The 22,156-nt window shown below is 38.3% G+C and overlaps 1 protein-coding gene and 1 long non-coding RNA gene across 5 annotated transcripts; one reads left to right on the top strand and one right to left on the bottom strand.

The window, feature by feature from the left end:
* The first annotated feature begins 10 nt into the window (after positions 1-10).
* Positions 11-2,437, top strand: LOC130564354 (uncharacterized). Its single transcript, XR_008964242.1, has 2 exons — positions 11-685; positions 767-2,437. It is a non-coding gene; the product is annotated as an uncharacterized LOC130564354 (long non-coding RNA).
* Positions 1,490-21,278, bottom strand: mag (myelin associated glycoprotein). 4 transcript variants are annotated; one of them, XM_057350333.1, is made up of 13 exons: positions 21,153-21,278; positions 12,313-12,427; positions 10,824-10,954; positions 9,838-9,916; positions 9,316-9,684; positions 8,911-9,207; positions 7,530-7,787; positions 6,576-6,839; positions 6,051-6,359; positions 5,875-5,974; positions 4,930-5,032; positions 3,775-3,828; positions 1,490-3,467 (listed from the first exon to the last, which is right to left on the bottom strand). In XM_057350333.1, the coding sequence occupies exons 4-13, from the start codon at positions 9,884-9,886 to the stop codon at positions 3,306-3,308; spliced, it is 1,965 nt and encodes a 654-aa protein (XP_057206316.1). In that variant the 5' UTR covers positions 9,887-9,916; positions 10,824-10,954; positions 12,313-12,427; positions 21,153-21,278; the 3' UTR covers positions 1,490-3,305. The 4 variants fall into 4 exon arrangements, with proteins under 4 accessions (XP_057206316.1, XP_057206317.1, XP_057206318.1 ...); XM_057350334.1 differs by lacking the exon at positions 21,153-21,278 and adding an exon at positions 17,755-17,884; XM_057350335.1 differs by lacking the exon at positions 3,775-3,828.
* Positions 21,279-22,156: the final 878 nt, after the last annotated feature.

Genomic DNA, 22,156 nt, shown 5'->3' with positions numbered 1-22,156 from the left:
TAATATACAGAACATGTAAGTAGTTACATTTACTTAAAAACTCACAGACACATGATTTTGCATGTGACTTTTGCCCTAAATGTAGTAAAAAAAACTAAAAAAGCTGAAAAGCTCAATTTAGTAACAGGCTGCTTTAATAATATACATACAGTTTATGTTAAAATAAAAACGTTACAACCGGTAGTGCTCTTCAAACCCTCACCATTACATCTCCAGTAACATTCAATAATGGATATTGTGGGAAAAGTTCATACATTTATGTTTATTTCCACATTATTATGGTATTAGTTTTAGTTTGAACTGATAATCACGGGTCATAAAAATTGTGCAACTGCAGATATCACAATTCTCAGTGCTGAAACAACCAGTCAGATCTATCAGATCTAAAGAACTGCTCTCACATTTTGCCACTTGAGTTCACTTCGAATATAAGGTAAGAAATTGTTCATTTGAACATCATTTTTCATAATAGGCTCATAGAGGTCTTTTCATTCTCTAGTCTTTTAACTCGTTAAAAAAATTTGAACACCTACACATAGCCATCAGTTGAACTTCAGCACTTTTGTTCTGTCATATAAAACACACTGCAGGCTAAATTTCTGTCTTCTCACATTAGCAGGACATGCTGGAAACTCTTCCACTCATTTGAACTCTATAGTTGCAATGACAGACTGGGTCAGTTTAGGTAAGCGCTAACTTTAGTACAGTTATTTCTTGGTGCATGTTCTACAGTTATTTATGTTTGACTTTCATCTCAACCTGACAGAGCCTCATGGATTTCCGACCAACATTTCCATCACAGTTAAGAGGAACTTTACTGGAGAGGGGTTTGTGTGTTAAAGTATACTGTCATTTTACTGCTCCTCCGCACATTTGGTCAAAACCCCTTAATAGAACCTGGTTCTAAGGAGACCCACAAAACTTGTTTTGAGGCTAATATTGGAATCAACTCTAACACGATGCAGTGTAACTTTGAGCTGGAATCTGATGGTGAATACAGATTTAAAGTGGAGCGGGGACAAGGGAACATGCATATCTTTCCTGACACGGTAACATTTACGTTTATTCATTTAAAAGCGACTAACAAGTTGGGTAAACAATGGAAGCAATTGGGTCAGCATGAGGACAACAAAAAGCATAAGTGCAATAAAACATGTCTCACAAAGCCTACTACAGTGTACAGAGCTAAGTTTTTTTTTCATATATAGATAGATTAGAAAAGATATAGAAGTCATAAATGATCAGTGTGATGATTTTAAATGATTTTATGTGAATAAAGCAATGTTACACTTTAAAAAAAATTGGGTTATTTCAACATATAGCGTTGAGTCAAAAATGGACAAATTAACCTATGGGTTGTTTTAACCGGTCAAATATAAACCATTTGCTTGGTTAATTTTACCCAACTGTTGGGTTCGTCCATTTTTGACCCAATGCTGAAACATAGACATTTAACTAATGAACCTCTTTTAAAAAAGAACGCAATCAATTTGAGACCGGAGACTTTTATTAACCAAAAAAGAGAGCAAAGAACATCGAATTACAAATTAATATGAATGAACAGTGCTTATTTAAATAAAAATGCATTCATTTCTGCATTATTATGTCAATGAGAAAACAACATTATTTCGATCAATATTATTGCCATCACACAGTCAGATACATACAAATATCCTCTACAACACTCAAAGTGAAAAATTAGGTTTGACTTCCGAATCTTCGCTAACAAATAAATAACTGGTAAAGCATCTGTGTAGGCTATATATCTTCAGTTTGCATTAATTGTATATGCACATATAATGTCACGTTGTGCTCGATTTTCTGCAAAATATACACCATTGTTGCACAATGTATGTTCCTGTTGTGCAGTCAGAGGTTCACAACACAGAACTATATATCATGTATTTACATACACTGGTGTCCCGCCAAAGTGCCTGTTTGAATGTAAGCTTTATTTAATACAATTACTCATTAATCTGTTAGTTGAAATTGTATTTCAAGGGCGGATCGCATATACTGACCATCTAAAACTGACGCAACCTTACCGGAGGATTACATAAAACATGACATTTATTTTTAAGCACCTTGGCTAGTCTCATCTTCCTACGTTTCGTTCTGCTATGTAAAGGATTTCTTGGCCAATTTTTTTGCTCCAGTGATCCATCAATCTTGTAGTGTTTCCAATATTCAGTATGACTTTTTATATCAATTCTGAGCTTCACTGCAATGCAGTGTGTTCAGGGCTGAGAGTCATTTTATTCCTCTTTGTATTAACAACAGGAATTCAAATAAAAAAGGAATTCAAAAAACTTGAATAAACAGAAGAGTAAAGGCTTTGGAGGGGGAATCCAGCAACCATTCAATAAACCAGTTTTGAATCGAGTTACTGGTCTGTTTTCATTTATAAACGTAAATAAATAAAGATATAAATAAAAAAGGTATTCATTTAAGCTTGCACTGAAATCCAACAAAAGGGACAGTTCACCCCAAAAACCAAAGGCCCGTCATTATTTCCTCACCCTCAAGTCATTGCAAACCTTTTATCTTTCTGTGTTATTGTTCTGTGTTGGGGGGGATGAATAAATAGTGACTGAACTTATTTCTGGTGAACTATTCCTTTAACAATCTGGATAAAAGGATCAGCAGACACATATTTTGCGTGTAGACAAAAGATCAGCTGCTGCATTCGAGAGAGTGTTATTCCCCAGAGATGGGTAGAGCGCTTTTACATCGAGGACCACGTGGTACCTCGTTCCCTGATGCATCGACTTACAGCGGACACAGTGAAAAAGACCACTAGATACAAAGCAAACCATACCAATTCCCTCAAACTTTTTTCAGAGTGTTGCTCGAACATTTGGGAAACAAGACCTTGCTTGTTTCGTGAGATGCTGTGGTTGAATTCTATCCGCTCTTTCCGAGAACGATCATTTCTGGTATGGTTACAGTGGAAAATCTTTGAAGCTTTCTCTAAAAGAAAATGCCATTCATGTCATCATCTACTTTTTGAAGACATGACTGCTCTGTAGTCCAAGTCTTTCGAAGACAAAACTTTCTTTGTTTTAGTCCTTATGCCCTTTAAGAGCCGTGGTCACCATGTACTTTCATTGTATTGAAAAATGCATTGGGTAAACTCAACTACGACTACTTTAGTGTTCAGACTAGAATGAAACTCAAAGACGTGACAATGAGTCAACGGTAACTGAATGTTTACTTCTCATAAAATATGAATGGGTATGTCCAATGATTGGGCCCTAGTGGCCACCGTGTCCCGTTTGGTCGAGGCATCAGGGAAGAATCGCGGTTCATTTAGTCTTAATCTCAGTGTAGTCACTGCCGTCACCGTCAGCCCTCCTGAAGCCTCCCTCCCGGTGTCGACCGTGAAGAAACTCAAGGGCGGCGTAATTCAGCTCTTGCCTCTCCATGCCTCCAATCGGGCCAACAGATTGGTAATCACCGTCGTCTCCCTGTAAAGAAAAAGCCAGGAGGATGCTTATACAAACAGCTGGAAAATCCCAGTAATGTCAAAATAAAAGTCCTGTAGAAGACGATCTCAAAAGCAGAAAGTTAGCTATTAGCTACTGAACAGAATGAGGCAGCCAGTACATGGTGAACTGTTAGCTTTAAGGCAGCAGTAGAAAAGCGGTATTAAAAATATAAAAAAAAACTTGGCTATAAATTGGATGTTTTTTGCCCAAATTTTCACCATATTCTTGTTGCGTGTTTTATTTCACCTCCACCCATTTGTTTACATGCCCATCTAAAATGTCTTACCGTGCCTTCCTCTAGGATGGAGTTAAACTTTGAGCCCAGGAGCTCAGTCTTAAGCTACGTTAGGGGAAGAGAAACAGACAGAGAATGCAGAGAAGCAATGAAAGAGGAGAGAATAGTGGAGTAAGCAAAGGCTACGCTGGGACTCTCTGTTGTGACGCACCATGCACACTCAGCATTAAAATGATGGCCGTTCGGAATAGCATACTATTTATACAACTAAACATACTATAACTATTACATTTGGGCACTTCACAGACTACTGTATCCCACAATGCAATGTGTTTATATTTTATTGTGATAAAATACACTGGAATTTCAGTTGTGATCTCTTTTTTGACTTTGATTCTTCACAGTTTTTTACACAAAAGTGGATTAGAAATACACAATTGGATACGGTCACGTGACTACAACGTAGCACACTACAGTTGCCAAACTGTTTCATTTATTAACAGATTTATTATACATAATGTAGCATGTACTGCACAGTATTCAGAAGTAAGAAAAGTAAGGAAGTATCCCATTCCAAACACAGCCAGTGTTCATCATTTTGTCAGGAGTGCGTATTAGTAAATGGTCAAGTAACTTGATCAAAATATCAGTCAATTGTTTCACTCATGTCACGTTTAACACTGCGCAAAACGTTTTCTTATCTTGTTTTTGTCTAAAACGAGATATATTCACTTAAGAAGCAAAACGACACAAGCATCTACATCTTGATTTGAGTGATGTTTTTGCTTAAAACAAGAACAATCTGTTTGCAAATGGGGTGTGAAAAAGAATCTATTATTGTTTTAAGCAAAAATGTCACAGCACTTTTCTTTAACAGCAAAACATAAAAACGTGTCGTTTTGCTTCTTAAGAAAAAAAATATTTTCTTTTAAATATAATTGCATTTGAAAACAAGACAAAAAAAGTCAGAAAACATATATGTATTTTTTTTGCAGTGCAATCAATGCTAGTCATATGTCAGGAATTCTTTTTAGAATGTTTCATTGATACAAAACGTTTAATGCTTCGTGTGGAAAGCTACACACAACAAGAGAAGGGCCAGTACATATCATCATTTGCCACACATCATTGCTCGCTTTCCATCTTATCACTGTGCAGGTAAATACTGTGTTAAGTCATTTCTTATTCATCAGGGTAATATCTCACCACTTTTTTCCTCAGACTCTGTTTGTCCTTCTTGACTGCGCTGTAGAACATTGCGGGATTCTCCACTTTAGATCCCACGTCCCGCCCAGGATTACCATTCTCTCTGGGGAGGGTGGAGTCAGAGGATCAGACTCTGTCTCGCACGCAACGATACTACAAACTAGCTGACTCGCGGCAACACTTTAAAGGAGCCCTTCGCACCAAAATAACAGTTTTGTCATCGTGCACTCGTCGTGTCATGTCACTCAAAACCTGCACAAACCGACAAGGACATTCTGTCTAAGCAGCTCTTGTGGATCCAATTCAACTGAATGGGGCTATTGAGCTCCAATAACGAGGTTGATGTATAAGAATAAATATTTCACCAAATATACACAAATCCGTTTTTATGCAGCTTACGGGCATAGCAATATCCTTGTGCGTGTTCCGCAGAAGAAAGAACATGAGTGGAGTTGGGAATGACATGACGGTGAGCATGACAGAACTTTCATTTCCGTGCCAACGATTCCTTTAAGCCTGGGCATCCATTTTGACACAAGGGTTCATTTTCACCCTTAAATAAAAAGGCCTTTGTGCCACAGTGTCATGTTTGGGGCTGTTTTTGTTTCGTTCGGTTTATTTTGGGTGGCAAAATTAGATAGTAGAAGTGGACAGTAGCTGCTGCAGAGCTCAGGGGTTTTGAGGCTAAAAGCAATGGAGGGGCAATTGAACCGGCAGTGGTTCTGTTAGTCTGCAGTTTCACTCACTGCACGGTCACCGTCGTACCAAGCAATCAGATTGGATCATCTGTGAGTGGGTTATGGCTTGAAAACCAAATGCCAAAACACAAACAAACTAAAACAAAACTGAAAATGGATGACTAGGCTTGGGAGTTTTAATATATACAACCTCCGCACTCAGTGTTCACCAAAACTTCTTCTCTCCTTTTTTCTGAAAGATACTCACTTTTTATTGTTTTGGCCCACGTATCTCACGGCCGCGATGATGAAGGCGATGACCGCCACACCTCCAATAGTCCCCACGATAACCGCCATAATGTATTTTTCTGAAACAGTGACAAAAGTATTTTGCTGTGATTTTGTCACGTGTTTTGGAACAATTTCTGCGAGTGATCTACTCACTCTCCTGCTGCAGTTCCAAGCGGATGGTGTCAGATCCGTAAATGTTGCTGATGCTGCAGTGCACGTGGACGGCCGTGTCACCGTTGTTCCCCCGTTCGCCTTTGTCCCGCAGCTTGATGATGCCTGTGGACGTGTAGTGGTCTGAGTGCGTGAAGAAGTTGTAGCGATTGTTGGACCCGTTGATGGTGATATTAAGGTCAGGCAGATAGAACTCAATAGCAGGCTCTGGGTTTCCAGAGGCGATGCATATGCACTGAACGCCCTCACGAATTATAGTGCACTTGGAGTCGTCGAGGAGGACCGGGGCGACTGGAGAAACAACAGAAATAGTTGAAAAACGACTCTTTATTCTTTTCACAAATCGATTAACCTTGTTTGGCTACTGTATTCCAAAAGTTGTACTGTACATACAGAACATGTTTTCTATTAGAAACTAAAATAATCTTTAATGTTAAAAAAAGTGCTGAAAGAAGAAAATGCATGTTAGTTTAAATCTGGGAATATCTGGCTCTTACAGTGACTTACATTCTACAGTGACGTTAAGCGAGCTGCTTGCTCGGCCGTATTCATTCTCAGCTAGGCAGCGGTAAACTCCGTCGGCTTGCGGCTCGATCTCATGAAGCTCCAGTGTAGACCCCTCCTCGTGTGCGGTGATGGTGCCCACCAGCTCTCCGTTCTTCAGCCAGGTCAGCGTGGGCATTGGGTTACCCTTACTGATGCATTGCAGGCTAAAGGACGATCCCTGCATCGCTGTGATGGATTCATTGATCCATGGCTCCCGTGGAGGATCTTACAGAGAGAGGAAATTAAGAAGTCCTTTTTTGACATTCCTCAGTTTTTTCACATGCATAGCATAGCTCGTAATTTTCTTTCAAAAAAGTTCTGATGTTCTCTCTTTTGAAAATAGGCCTATTTTGATGTTCCTTCTGGTGAACGTGTTTACATAACAAACAGCTATCTGTTTTCCAGTATGCCACAGGAACAAGACATACTGCATATTATAAACTAAAAATGTTTTTAAACTATTTAAATTGACTGATTAACTGGAAATAATATGTATATGAAGAGTTTGGTTCCAAAATGAGATAACATTTTATTATGTTATCTTGTTTTTATTGTGTTAGTTAGCTGTATTTGTTACTTAAATCAAAACAAACCAACTGCAGTTTGATTGATATTAATTGGAATGCACCATAAAAAGCATGATTTTTTTTTAAAAAATGTAAAGAGGGAGATATCTCATTTTGGAACCAAACTCTTCATATGTATCTATTAGTATCATCAAGGAGATGAAAAACGATTTGCATTTTATAGCCTGTACACATGTCTAGTCAAACAAACAAAAAAAGCTAAAAACGGCACTAGAAATACGTAAGTTTGCACACAATGCATTGTACACGATTTCTTCAAAATAAAGTCACGTGACACACACACACACACGCACACACACACACACACGCACTATGGACTTCTACTCACAATTAACGGCCAGAAACATGGACGTGTTCATACTCCCATAGGCATTGTCACCGGCGCATGTATAGATGCCTTGGTCTTCAGGAGCGAGGTTCTCCAGAAACAGTGAAGCATTGGAGGCAATTACCGACGTCAGCTCTTTTTCTCCAAAGAACCATGTTATCGTGGGAATTGGATTACTGTCCACGTCACAGTGCAGAACCACAGAGCTTCCCTCCATCACCTCTTGAGACACGTTAACCCAGACCGTTCGGGGGCCGTCTACGAGAATACATCAATAAACACTGCTATTACTCTGTGAAAATTACGACCTAATTTATAAATTGGTTATTTCAAGTAATTTTGTGCAGCATGACTTGCGCCTAAACAATCGTGACGTCTGTGCAATCGTGCGCATGCGCATCATGTGTGAGTTGCGTAAGATTGAGAAACGAATTGAAAACACTCGCTCTTTGCTCAAAACTCTTTAAGTTACTGAAATAAATGCGTTTGTCATTACTAACATAGTTAGTTTCATACCGAGGTAATGTATGTAATACAGTGTTTCTTTCAGAGGTTAAAAGTTTGTTTGTAGCATACATGGCGCGTGAGTAATTGATGAGGTAAGTCAAGTGCACCTTGATTTGGGTTGTGATACTGGTTCTTTGGAAATAGATAATATTCTTAAAATTGTCAATTGTACCAAATGGTAGATTGTTTTCCACAGATATAAATATTTTTTATGATTCTTTAATATTATAATAATAGCTAAATAAATGTAATATTATAAAACAATAGCAAAGCTGTTAAGACATCTCGGCTACTGGAAAAAAATCTTAATGTTTTAGATGTATAACTGATGTGTCTTTGTTTTGGTTATTTTTGTACTATTTGGGCAATTTTGTACTATTACATATTGTAATTTACCCTATTGATGAAAAAAAAGTGCACCTTGAAAACGGGTACTTCCGAGTCGTTAAAAGGACATGTAAAAATATCACGGAAGTAGCGTAAACCTAACAAAACAATTGTGAAAATAACAAAAATGAATTATTTTTATTATTAGGTCATTGCTGATACATTTTCTTGCATAAATACTGTATATTTTGTTTATTACATAGCTGTTCCATAAATTGTACAATGATCCAATGTGCTGTATTACAATGTTCCAATGACGGAAATACAGCATGCAAAACTGAAATAACTTTGAAAAAAAGAAGTTTTACCATTGACAGACTTGCTTTCCATCATGTTTAAAATCAACTTGGTCACAGGCAACTGCTATTACGTATCACTCTGCTTTGTCATTCACGTGCTTGGAACTCAAAATTACGATATTTCCGACTCCACTTGAAGGCTAAACGCGTTTTGTATAAAAGAATATGCAGCTTTTGGTGAAACTCACACTTGACGTCCAGTGATATGAGGCGTTCGTAGACAAAGGTAGTATTTGGGTAGTGGACCCGACAGCCCAGCAGCTGACCGTTGTGCATGGGTCTGGGTGTAAAAGTGAGGGTGATGGACTGTACAGGGGTGTTGCTTTCTTCAACACCATCCGGGGTGAAAAAGGGATCAGGCAGGTAGTCCGTGTACATCCAGTGGATCTCTGGGGTCATGTCGGGACAGTTGTCTGGGACGTAGCAGGTCAAGTCCAGACTCTGGTCACTGATGATCTCTTCTGGAACATCGATGTTTGGCTGGTCTAGGGTATGGATGGGTATGTTAAAGTAAACATGAAGTCAAACAACAATCTGCTGTTTTATTGTTAACATTCATAACACTGAATGAACGAATCAAACGACTTGGTTACCTAACACCTGGAGTTGTGTGAAGTCAGGATAAGTGTAGATGTTTGCTCCGCCCAGGTCTGCACGAAAGTAATACCTCCCAGAATGTTCTGCTCCAACGTTTTTTATCAGCAGTGTGCAGTTCTTCTGTGTCAGGTCACCCAAAAGCCTGGTCCGTCCCTTGTAACTTTCGTGAACTATATCTGTGCGGGACTTAAACACCACTGGGGGGAAGAGCTGGGGGAAAGGGTGGCCAAAGTACCAGATCCCATGTACTCCCCTGTAAGGCCTGATACCAGAGGGGTACGTGAAGGAGCAGGGCACAACCACACAGGAGTTTGTCATGGCTGAAATGTCTCTGGGCATCCACACATTCCACTGAGCACTTACATCTGTTTAGAGAAAAAGAGTTTGGTAAAGGATACATCACAAAATAAAGTACATTTTAATGTTTTGTTTTCTATTTCAGCATATGATGGGATACAGGCACAAGAGTTCAAGAGTCATGCACTGTGTGCTAGTAGCAAAGTCAGAGGGTTTTTTACCTTTCAGAATAAACAGAAGAGGCAACAACAACAGCTCCAAGCCCTTCATGGTCTGAGTCTATCTCTGGACCATAGACGTCTGATAAAAAAGTTAAAAAACATGTTGCTTTCCTTGAACTACATATTTTTTAATAATCTTGATTTCTAAGCAGTGTTTTGATCAGTGTTTCTATATTACGTTTCTTACTGGTCCTTTACACAAAAAATGGTACTTCGTTTTAATTAATATACAAGTTTAAGTACATATTTAAGCATACTTTATGTACTACACTGTAAAAAATAACGGACGTTTCTGCCAGTACATTATCCGTTCATTTTACGGAACACAAATTAAAATTAAAATATAGGTGAAAAAATCAAAATAAATAAATCCTTCATATTAATACAGTGCCATGTTTTTACAGATTTTGTACAGTGTGAAGTATTAGTTACTTGTAAGTGTACTGTTTCAATTTTTAGGACTAAATTGCCCCTCTTTTTAGTGTATAAAATTGTACTTTTAAGTGTACTTTAAATGTAACAGTAGTAAACGTAGAGTACAAAACCGGTCCAGAACACAATTCACCCCGAAAACCCTTTTTTAACCATTTTCATGAGTCTAGTGAACCCACCGCTCTATCCGTTTTTGGCCATAAAAATGATGTAAAAATACTCTACAGATGTTTTCTTTGTCACTGACAAACAACACAGAAAGCATGTAATAATTAGTCACTTCATTCTGGAAAAATCATATTGAGACAAAAGGTGCTTATTCGTTTTGTAAAGAAAACGGTAAAAAAAAAGAAGTTTTTCACTCATATTATCTTGAATAGCCTACATTTAAATCGCTGAGGTTGAAAAACGGGTCTCACAGACCCAAACACAACACAAGGGTTAATTTCTTTAAATGCAATAATTTCATTTATGGTATAATGTATGTCTCTCCAGATTTCAAAGTTTTCCATTTATGTTATTTGTTGTATGCAGGGCAACCTGATAAGCGCTACCTTGAACTGCTGAACCACAACCGGCTGTATTACCCTCTCCCCCTCCAACAATACGGGCACTGCTGTTCTTCCCTCACAAGCAAGAGGACGCTCTCTTCCAGCACATCAACTCGGCGTCCCTTCTGGTTTGTCTAAAAACAACAGAGAAACATGACATCAGTACCAAGAGACAACATTATCTCTCCTGACCCACACAGATGAGCGCTCCACTACTCGCGCATGCTCTCGAGCGCACCGTACAGGGCTGCAGTGTGTGGGAGAGAATTGCTCATTATGAGTGTATGACGTCAGCCCTTGCGTCTTTGGCACGCATATAGGCAGCACTGTTCATAATATGACACATCATCTACAGTCAGACAGCATCACCCAGCTGCCACTGTTGACTCGATTCACGGACTCCACTCGCGTGTCAGTTGTGTTTGTTTGTGTTTGTGTGTGTGTATGTGTGTGTGCGCGCAATTTACACGCACACGCATGTACTTCAGTACTTCAGAGCAGAAGGGGAGTACAGATGGTGGCTGATCAATGGATCTTTCTTAATCTCTATGATTATTATAATAAAAGATTCCCATGATATCTTGTGAGTTTGACGCAATTATTATAAGAATAAACTTTCAGAGATCGCAGTGGCCTAACAGGGGTTTGTATAGGCACACTTTCAGGTGGCAATATAAACAGTGGCCTCAAAAAGTATTCGTACATCTGGGACATACTTCTAAAATGCGTGAATGTTATTGTATAGATGTATGTTCTTGTATTTACCAAGTGGCATAAATATAACATGAGCACACTCTTTAAAGGAATAGTTCACCCAAAAAAAGGAAAACTTCTTTCACCCTCATGTCATCTGTATGATTTTCTTTCTTCTGCAGAACACAAAAGAAGATATTTTGAAGAGAGTTGGTAACCAAACAATATTGGCCCCCATTGACTTCTATTGTATGGACCCAAAACCGCCGAGACATTTTCTCTTGTTTCACAGAAAAACTTTGGAAAACTTGACTTTGGAATAATTGTAAAAGTTTTAGGGACTGGTCAATCACGTAGATGCGTGAAAAATAATCGTTTTTGGGGCGTCTGTAAAACTATTTTTCAAGCTAAAGAAAAAATAATAAATGCCACACACGTAAAAAACATTTTAAAGATAACAACACCGTTTTTCATTTGTATGCTTGACTGCTATTGTGACTCATTTAAAAACACCGCAACAATACAACCCATAAGGAAATGCTTCATCAAACAAACATCCCAAATTTTTTCCTCATTAATTATAACAGAGTAATTATATTCACACCAGCTGTTCCAGTAAGACCCAACTCATTTATATGCCCATCACATGAGTGCTACGAGGCAGTTAACCGCTGTTATTTGGAGCTAAAACCCCTGGCACTAGCAATAGAAGGAGGAGGCAATCCGCCAGCCAAAACAACAAATAAACCATTCATACTCCACAAATAGGTCCCGCTCAACCAGAGCACTTGCCTCATACCAGATCCAGATTACAGTCTTGGGTTCTTCTGAAGAGAAGGAACCGATCCTCTGCTGGTTTTCTGCTCCTGGTTCTTCCAGATCCTGCTTGTTCTCTTTCCTCAGAGGTGCAGAGACTGGGAAAAGGACACAGGATTCAGGGAGTGAGATAGGATAGAGACTTTAGCTATAAGATGGGCGAATGTGTGCCGTGGGTAGACTTGAATATGCAGTTATTTCTCTCCATGCATTCTTTTCCGTGGCCCACACGTGCATTCTTTTTCATAACATTTCTCCTTCGTCTTCTGCCAGCCTGTCTGTCTTTCATAGTTTTAGGTATTTTTTTCTGGTGTGCTAGATTTTCCAGCTCAGTGTGGTCTTGTTATTGTTTGATGTTCGGTTGGAATGGGCTTTCGTACACTGAAAAAAAGAACTTACATGGAATGTACTTAATAAAATCCTCGTAACAATTTGCACGAAAAAATATTTAAGTAAAATTTGCTGCTATAATTCAAGTACGACTTACTACCCAGAATAAAGTAAATTCTACTTATTAAATACATTTAGTTTTTGTAAAAGTATCAAGCTAATGTTACTTAAAGTAAACAAAAAAATTAAGATGAACAAAAACGTGTGTAACTCAAACTTCACGGATCACTTACTTTCATATTGAATTATACTACCTTTTTACAAAATACAGATTGTCAAGTGAGAAGAGACTGGTGGTCTCTGTACTGGCATTAGCACAGTTACTGCTCAATAACTTTATGACTTATCTCGTGCCTCCCTCAGCCGAGGCACAAGCACCGCTCTTCTCAAAGATAAATCATCAAAAAACACAAACTGAAGTCTTTCTTTTTACTGAAAATCACTTAAAATGACAGTTCATCTGGAAAATTAGTCTCCTAATGCAGTCAGATACAAAGCATGCTGGGAACTACAGATCAACTGCCAAGGTAGTTATATCTAGAAAAATGATTTATGGTGTCTCAACACAAAATAAATAAGTAAACTTAATTTGACCAATTTAAATGGGTTTAACATAATAAAACTGAGTTGGATTTACTTAATAATTTGTTCAACTAAAATAACTCAAACAAAATAATTAAAATTTTAACAACCAAAATGAGTAGATTTTTACGTGATTTTAACTTTTTTTGTTAAAAGCAGGAACATAATTATATTAAGTACATTTTAATAACTTATTTTCATAAAATCTACTAAGGCACATAAAGCACTTTCTGTAAGCTATACAATGTCACAGTCATGGAAATGTGTTGCAATTAAACTTTGAAGCACAGGTCACTTAATACTAAGATCTGAAAGTCAGTATATAAACTCAAAATTGACACTGTTTACTTTCCTAATGCATGTTTCTCAACAAAATTTCTATTTTTTTTTCTTAATCTAAAACATCTTTTCTGCTGATGTCACTGGACCCTGATTGGCTATTGGATAATATTAACCATGATGTGGTCTGATGCCTTTATGCTGTACAATAGCCACTTTTCACCATAATTTCCGGATGGATAAAATTAAGCCCTACCCTAAAATTAAATTACTTGCTACACTCATAAACATGATTTAAATGAATAATGTAATCTAAATCTAAAACTCAAAATCAATAATTGTCAACTCCAATAAAACAAACTACTGAAATGTGATGTTTCAACCAGATTTCATGAGAATTTGTAGCTATATTACGAGGTGGCTAATTCACATGAATTCCATGTGAATTGTACAAAAATGTATGATTATCAGCAGATTCTGTAGCCATCTATAAGAATCGTCTGAAAACACATTTCTTCCGTCAACACCTGACTGATCAGTTCTGACTTCTATCTCTTTTCTACTAAAAAAAAAAAATAAAACTTAGCCCTGTATACTGTGGTAGGCTATATGAGACCAGTTTTCTTTTATTGCACTTATGCTTTTGTTGTCCTCATGTTGTTCCAATTGCTTCCATTGTTTCCCTCATCTGTAAGTCGCTTTGGATAAAAGCGTCTGCTAAATGACTAAATGTAAATGATTATTAGAAAAAAGCAATACTGAAGCCCCTCCCCTAACCCAACCCCTAAACCTAACCATCACTGGCGCGAAAGCAAATTGTACTAAAACGTACAAATTAAATCACACAAATTCATACAAATTAGCCACTTTATAAAATAGTTATGAACAGTGTTGGGTGTAACTAGTTACTAAGTAATTAGTTACTGTAATTTAAGTACTTTTCCCTAAAGTAAAGTAAGGGATTACTCTTATTTTTTCTGTAATTTAATTACAGTTACTTCTGATGTAATTCAACTAAATACTTTGTGTAATACATGTGTGCAATAGTGGAATTGACATCAAAATTCAAAGTCTAACTTTAAAATCTGTACTTTAATGTATAATTCTCACATTTGTAATACTTTGGTCAGTTAACAAAACTACTTTATGTAGTTTAATATTATTTATTTGAATGAAGTAAAAGAGCTGTTTCATGTCTTTCCTTGAATCGCTTAACTAATCAAGGTTGATGTAGGATATAAAAAGTAATTAGTAATAAGAAGTCAATTTAATTGTACATTTGTACAGTAATCTAATTACACTATTGAATATGTAATTAGTAACTAGTAATTAAGTACTTTTTCAGAGAAAATTGTCCAATTCATGTCAGATTGTGTAGGATGTTTTAATGGGAAAATGTAAAGGAGCCTGTAAACTTGCAATGCAGACTTACAGTATGTAAAATTTGAGTGTTGAGAATACATTCAATCAATTATCTTTGCTATCAATGATGGACAATTGCCATAGGAGCTTCCATGATTTATGGAAGAGGGGGCGGGGTTGAAAAACGGACAACAGGGAGCCTGTGCATGCTCAGGACGCACAATATGCCAACGCACCCCACACACACACGCTACAATGCACACATTAAAAGTGTACTGTGGCACATGCCGACATGCTCTGAAATGTGTGCATTATTTTAGTAAAGCTTTTTAATGAAGTACATCCTTTGCTCAATATTTAGTGCATGTGTGTATTAGAAAAAGAGCAATCCACAGAAAAAGGTTGATCCATAAAAGGCAATGTCTCTTATTTTTGCACCAGAGGGATGGTGAGTAATATCTACCTGAAAGGACTCAAGTAGGCGTAAGAAACAACTACAGAACTGGTCAATACACGGTGTCATAAATATACAACCCAGTGACCTGAAACAACAAACGTTGTTTCTAAATATTATATAAGTGAATTTTGTCCATGTTTAGAAGTACACTTATATGTAGGCTATAGATGAAAAATGTAAATGTGGCCTCTAAGCTAAGGCTATGTCAACTACACTAATGTGTTCTCATTTGAAAACAGAGTTTTCATTTTCAAAACGCTCTTCGTCTGAAAACGCTGACGTCACCGTATAGCGCATGCGTGAAAAGTAAGAAGCTTTGGCACTCGGGCCGTTTCTCAATTCCAAGAACGCAAAGAACGCACTTGTGCCCTGCGTTCCAACTGGGATATATTGCCCTCCGAAGGGCCCTCGAGGCAGCCTCGAATGACGTTGAGCGAGAACACGAGGACACAAGACCGCTGAAGAACGCATATTGACTACGTCCCATGACGAAAAATGCCTCATCATCTTTGAACATCTCCGTTTTCCAACAACACGAAAACAGCGTTTTAAAATGTATCCTCTTTGGAGAGCTTTTTTAAAAAGCTCAGTTTTCCTTGACAAAAACACCATCTCAGTGTGGACGGAAGGCCAAAATATGAATATGCGAGAAAAATATGCGAAAATGCATTAGTTTGGACACAGACCAAAATACACACATCTTTAATTTCATGAATACATGTCATGATCCGAGTAGAAAGGCAGTGCTCTTTGCCGGTCGAGTTCTTTACAACAGGTCTGGTCACAGCGTGATGTGCGGTTAGCCTGTGACATGGCCCGCATCCACAAGCTCAGGCATCCTCTAAATATACCAAAGGAGCAGATGGCAGTAAAACATGAGCGCTGACCCTCCGACGCCATGTCAGCGAGAACTTGTTTTTGAATGTGCACTTGGTAGGGCATGTTCCTAGTTGTGTGCACACTTCTGGTGGGAGGGATTATAATGCTGGCCTATGAGTCAAAACGCCCATGACACAGTGTCACCTCCAGGTGTTTCATTTCAGCGTGGAGTAACAACTAGGGGCTTGTGAATAATGCCCAAATGCCGATATTCAGAACAGAGCTCAACAGCTCAGAAATGAGCAATCCCATCGTATGGGCTGTTATCGGTGGATGAGTCAGATTGTAAACATCTCTCAAAATTGAAACCGCTCAGATCAGAGCATGTGTAACATCCATGAAGCAGCTCGCCCACGCCGGGGCAGCTTGTTGCCAAAACGTCCATCGCGGTGTTAAAACAATTCCATTTATTATAAACGTAACTGAATCGATTGACTGGAACCGCAGGGTTCATTTTAAGTGAATGCAAAATATTTTATAATAGATCATGTTTTTAGTGTTCTGCATTCTCAACTGTTTTATCAGGTTTGACTCCGTTTACTCTACATGAGACGTATCATACGCACACATGAATGTACACTATAGGATATTTTTTTCTTTCCCAGATTGGAATAGGCTGCTCATAGGGGCAGATGGTTCTCAGTAGTCTACCTTCACTACACAACAGCCTCCTGCCCACATTTCAGACCAAGACGACAGGCCCAGATCCAATTCTGTTAGTGCAGGCCCACTCCGCTCTTCCTAGAGCACACGCTTCATGTTACACGTCATGTAAAAAACCAGTGGCACATTTGACATTTAGTCCACAATGCTTTATTAGTCATTTTTAAAAAAGCACCGTTACCTAGGAAACCGACTCATCAATAGGAACAACTAGGATCGAGAGTATTTAAAGAAATAGTTGAAGGGAAAAGAAAACATGTTCGAGTGATCACATATCCAACTAACCTAAGGTGTGATATGTTGCTTAAAGGGACAGTTCACCCAAAAATGAAAATTCCTACGTCATTCATTCACCCTCAAGTCATTCCGAACCTGTATGATTCATAAAAATAGAGATTTGTATGAATGTTGATATTGATCGCCAGACAACATTGGGGCTCTATTGACATCCATTGAACTGACACAAAACCGAAGAGTCATATACAGGTTTGGAACGACACGAGGGTGAACAAATGATAACAGAATTTTTATTTTTGGGTGAACTATCCCAGACAGTTAGTAGAACAACGCATTAGCATTGCAAGTCATGGGTTTTATGCCCTTGAAATATACGTACTGTACTAGCCTACACCTCGAAGGAATGTCCCTTTCCAAGCCAAAAACAGCATGAGAAACAAACACAATCATTATCCGACAACTACCAGGCAGCCTTGCTTCTTTCTCTGCTTTCTTCACAGATCACAAATCTAAAACTCAAAATCTGAAATGCACCAATAAATGAGCAAAACTGTAAATGATCGCACTAGGACTCACCAGGGAATGTGTTCTACGCTGTATCTCCTCACCGAAGCAAAGCATTAATCAGCAGAGACAACTGTAGTATGACATACACTCACACACTTACGCACGCAAACGGCCGGGATGAGGGCCCTTTTTGCCACTTTCTGTACCATGCCCCGGGCGGGGGAGAAGGAGGTGGGGTGGTTTCTCTCCTCCTTTTAACTCCTCCGTTCTATATGGAAATGTCAGACGCTCAGAGCAGAGAGCATTGTTCCATCCACTCAGACCATTCATAAAGCGCTCCGCTCGACCCACAATGCACTGCACTGTTCCTACAGGTCCGACACACATGGAAGTTGCAGCGTTCGGTGCTCATAGGCCAACCACAAATGAAAATGCCCACACACACACGCGAATATGTGCATTATTTACACTGGACGGAATGAGGGGAATGTAAGCATCTCGATTAGAGAGCCGTGTGGAGCGTGCCGACAAAGCAAATGCAAAGCAGTTTTTAAAGCTGTTTAAAGGTTTTTGCATTTGGCAGACGCTTTATCCAAAGCGAATTACAGTGCATTTAACGTCTACATTGCATAAATATGCGTTCCCTAACATTAACAAAACATTTAAGCCTCCTATACAATCCATCGTGATTTCGAATCATTATGTTGAGTGTAAAGAGAATTGCGTGTCCAACAGTCTCAAAGAAAACATGTTGTTCCAGTTGTCAGCGCCTCTTACAACAGAGCAATAAGTCAATCAGCATAGATGTAAATGCTTGTCTCAAACACACAAACGGCACACGCACACACCGCTGCCCATTGTGCTTACATAGTGGCTATTGTTTCGGCCGTCCCAAGGATAGAACAGAACGGGCAGGCTGGAGACTGACACCACACAACACAGGGAAGTCGATGCGCACAGCTAATTGTCCAATAAATCGTAACAATACGCCATTCACTTTTTATGTCTTACTGTCGTTCTCTCGTGAGATCTCATTGGATGTTACAGTGGCATATTTGGGCATTAAGGTACGAGAGCAAGATACAGTAGAAGCTGTTGTTGCTACATTACATACACATATGAATGATGCAAATGGTCATTAAAACTTCAGTTGTTAAAGGGATAGCGCACCCAAAAATGTGTGTCATCATTTATTCAGACTCATGTCATTCAATACTTGTACAACTGTCTTTCTTCTGCGCAACACAAAAGAAGATATTTCGAAGAAATTTGGTGACCAAAAAAAACCGGCCCCCGGACATTTCTCAAAATATCAAAATATTTGTGTTTCACTGAAGAAAGAGTGATAAACAGGTTTTGAACGAAATGTTGGTGAATAAATGATAAGAGAATTTTTATTTTTGGGTGAACTCTCTCTTTAAGTGACTGCAGTGGTACTAAATGGGGTTCAAATAAACACATTTTTGCAAAAATAAATAAAATAAACATGCTTAAAACAAAAATTCAACATACTGTATGTCAACTTTAACAACAGCTAAAGATAAAATAAATATTAAATCGTTTCTTTCACATTAGTGATTAAAAATTAATTAAGAAGTGTTTTATGACTATATCAATAATGAATTGAATGGCTTTTTATGTACCATAACAATGTACTGTACACTGTACATAGGCTATAATATTGTAGACCAGGTTTAAAATTCAACACTTAATTTAACAAAAAGTTAAAAAAACATGTTTTGAAATTTTAAACTACATTTAAAAGGTATCTATCCACCAAAAGGCCTAAAAAAGAGATTGAAGACCCCCGGTAGACCATGAAGTTTGTAATGTACGTGGCCTATTCAACTGACACACTGACACACAGCATCCAAAACCAGCACCATGTATTTTGTAAGCGTTAGAGACGCAGAATATAGACCACTGCCCACCTCGCCTCCACCCCCCCCCCCAGGAGACCAGGTTGGTTTTCATCAACATGAGTCAGATTTTTCCTTATTCTAATGCCACATCTATGACACTCTAGTGTAACAGTTGCACACGCACAGCCGGCCCCACCAGGCCTCTGGTTCGGGTCATGATGTCAGTGCGCACGGAGGCCTGCTGTGAAGTGGGGGTGATGGTGTGCAGCACTAGGAAAAAGGATCCATTGTCCTTCTATTGTCTTTGGGAAGACTGACTGCATAGATGGTCTGTGGTCCAGCGGAAAGGTGGAAGAGAATAGGGCGCGGGGAACCATGGAACAGGGTGACTCTGATATTTATTAATGACTCCTGTCTGAAACAGGGTCAGAAGAGACCTAAACAACCAATGATAGCAAATACAGATACACCAATGTCTCAACATTGTTACTTTGATCAACAGAGACAATCATGACAGGGAGCATTGACGATAACAATAAAATTGACAATAAAAACCCAAAACAGCATTGACAAGGCTTCTTTATTGATAGGTTGTGCTTACTGTAAAGAGGCCCTACATTGTATTTAGACATTTGTTTCCAAAGCCTTCTAATAAAGGTTCACCAGTAGCCAAGCTAACAAAAATGTATTTTAAGAACGTTTTGCTAACATTCCCATTAAGTTATAATAACATTTTTTGTAAAAAAAAAACATTTGTATAACATTTAGCAATGCTATTCTTCACATTAATTATTGGCAAGCTTCATTAAGTTTGACAACCAGAAAGTGTTTTTATGTAATACACTGTCATTGTTCTATAATTGTTGTCGAAGAATGAAAAACACAGTCTGATGAAGTAATCTATTCAACAGATTCAAACATATACGCACACAATAGAAATTGCAAATGTGGCAGCTGAGATCCACAAGTAATTCACCGTCTGCATAAACTGTATGTATCCAGTTGACGTAAAGTGACCAAGCGGTTGTACAGTAAATAAGAAAAAAACACGCTTGTGGACAAACCCAAGTATGTCCACACATCTCCATAAAACTATGGGACATCTACCCACAGTTGGCTTTGGACCACTGACCTGCTGCCATCTATGTAGTCAGAGTGGAATTGGCCAATGTTTTAATCCTACCCTGGAGATCAAATATTTTTTGTCAAGCATGGACCCAACGCATGTATAACACGGATATACTGAGAATGTCATTTCTGCACAAAATAAATATGAATGACCTCTTATTGGACCCATAGTGCTCTCAGCATCACATTCAATGCTCTAATATAAACAAGACCCCATAAATAGGTTTACAAAACCTTGATTTCTAAAGTTCATAATAGTGAATTTACGCACCACATTTTATATTGGAAAGTCAAAAGTAAAAGACACATTTGTTAAAATCAAGTTATTTCCTTTTCAATTGTAACGCCTGCTAAAACTTAAAATAAAGTGGACACTCGACACTCAAATGTGACGTACCAAATAAACATCTCCTGGTTCCTCACTTGATCTTAGATGATCATGTGTGGGTTTGATGGGATTAAAAATATCAGACCTACCTTATCAGACGTCTTCAGCAGTAACAGACAGAATGACTATAATTCAAGTGTGATGGCACTCTCTCTCTCTTTGCCTATTGCATTTCAATCCCTCCCACCATCCTCTCTCTCTCTCTCTCTCTCTCTCTCTCTCTCTCCAACACCCCTTATTATTTATCTGGTGGCGTGTGCCACTGACACATGATTTTTACACCCAGATCTGATTAATATCCCGATTTAACAAATAAACCAACTAATTATTTAAACACAGCTAAATCACAACACCACTTTATTTCAAACTGAAATTAGAATTTAGTACAATAGGCGTTTTATAATGCACACACTATTCTGTGTTCAGCATACAATATAGACATAAAATCTGTTAAGTTCATGGTTTAAATAAGCTCGGTATGTACTGGTATACTCAGTGATTGCGTTAAACGAACATACAAAACTGTTCATTACTCTTGAGATGTTATTACAAGACCCCCTAATTTCACAGACGTCAGTCTGATCAATGAGGTTATCTGCTCTTTCGTAAGAAGCGCTTGTCACTGTTCCTCATCTTCGCATAGAAACACAGGCCAGGCTATCTTAAGGAATGGCTGCTTTAAGACACCAGATGGAAGAAAACATTGATGGCTACCTCTCCGCTGTGATCTTGGCAAGACACAAGGGGTGGATTTGAGAAACTACATCTCACACGCACAGAGGCAGTTGTTGGTCCTCCTCATCCATCTGGGTTGGAATAGATGCTTATGCTCACCAGGCAACACCAGATAACAGCGTGCCTTACCTATGGCAAACGTGCTCTGTTGATACATGCACTTGATCAACTTTGCATCAGTATTATTTGGTGTTTGGCATATTCATGAGGGAAACAAACAATATGTACAGTGGTATTCTCTGTAATAACTTTAGTTACTGTACAGTTGACTGCCATCCAGTGGCCACCATTTAAAAAATCCAAAATCATATGTTGCAGTCTTAAAATGCAACAAAATTGTTCTCAAGATAATTTTATA

This window comes from Triplophysa rosa, linkage group LG14, assembly GCF_024868665.1.
Source record: "Triplophysa rosa linkage group LG14, Trosa_1v2, whole genome shotgun sequence".
Lineage (NCBI taxonomy): Eukaryota > Metazoa > Chordata > Actinopteri > Cypriniformes > Nemacheilidae > Triplophysa > Triplophysa rosa.
This window is presented reverse-complemented; position numbering and strand designations above follow the sequence as displayed.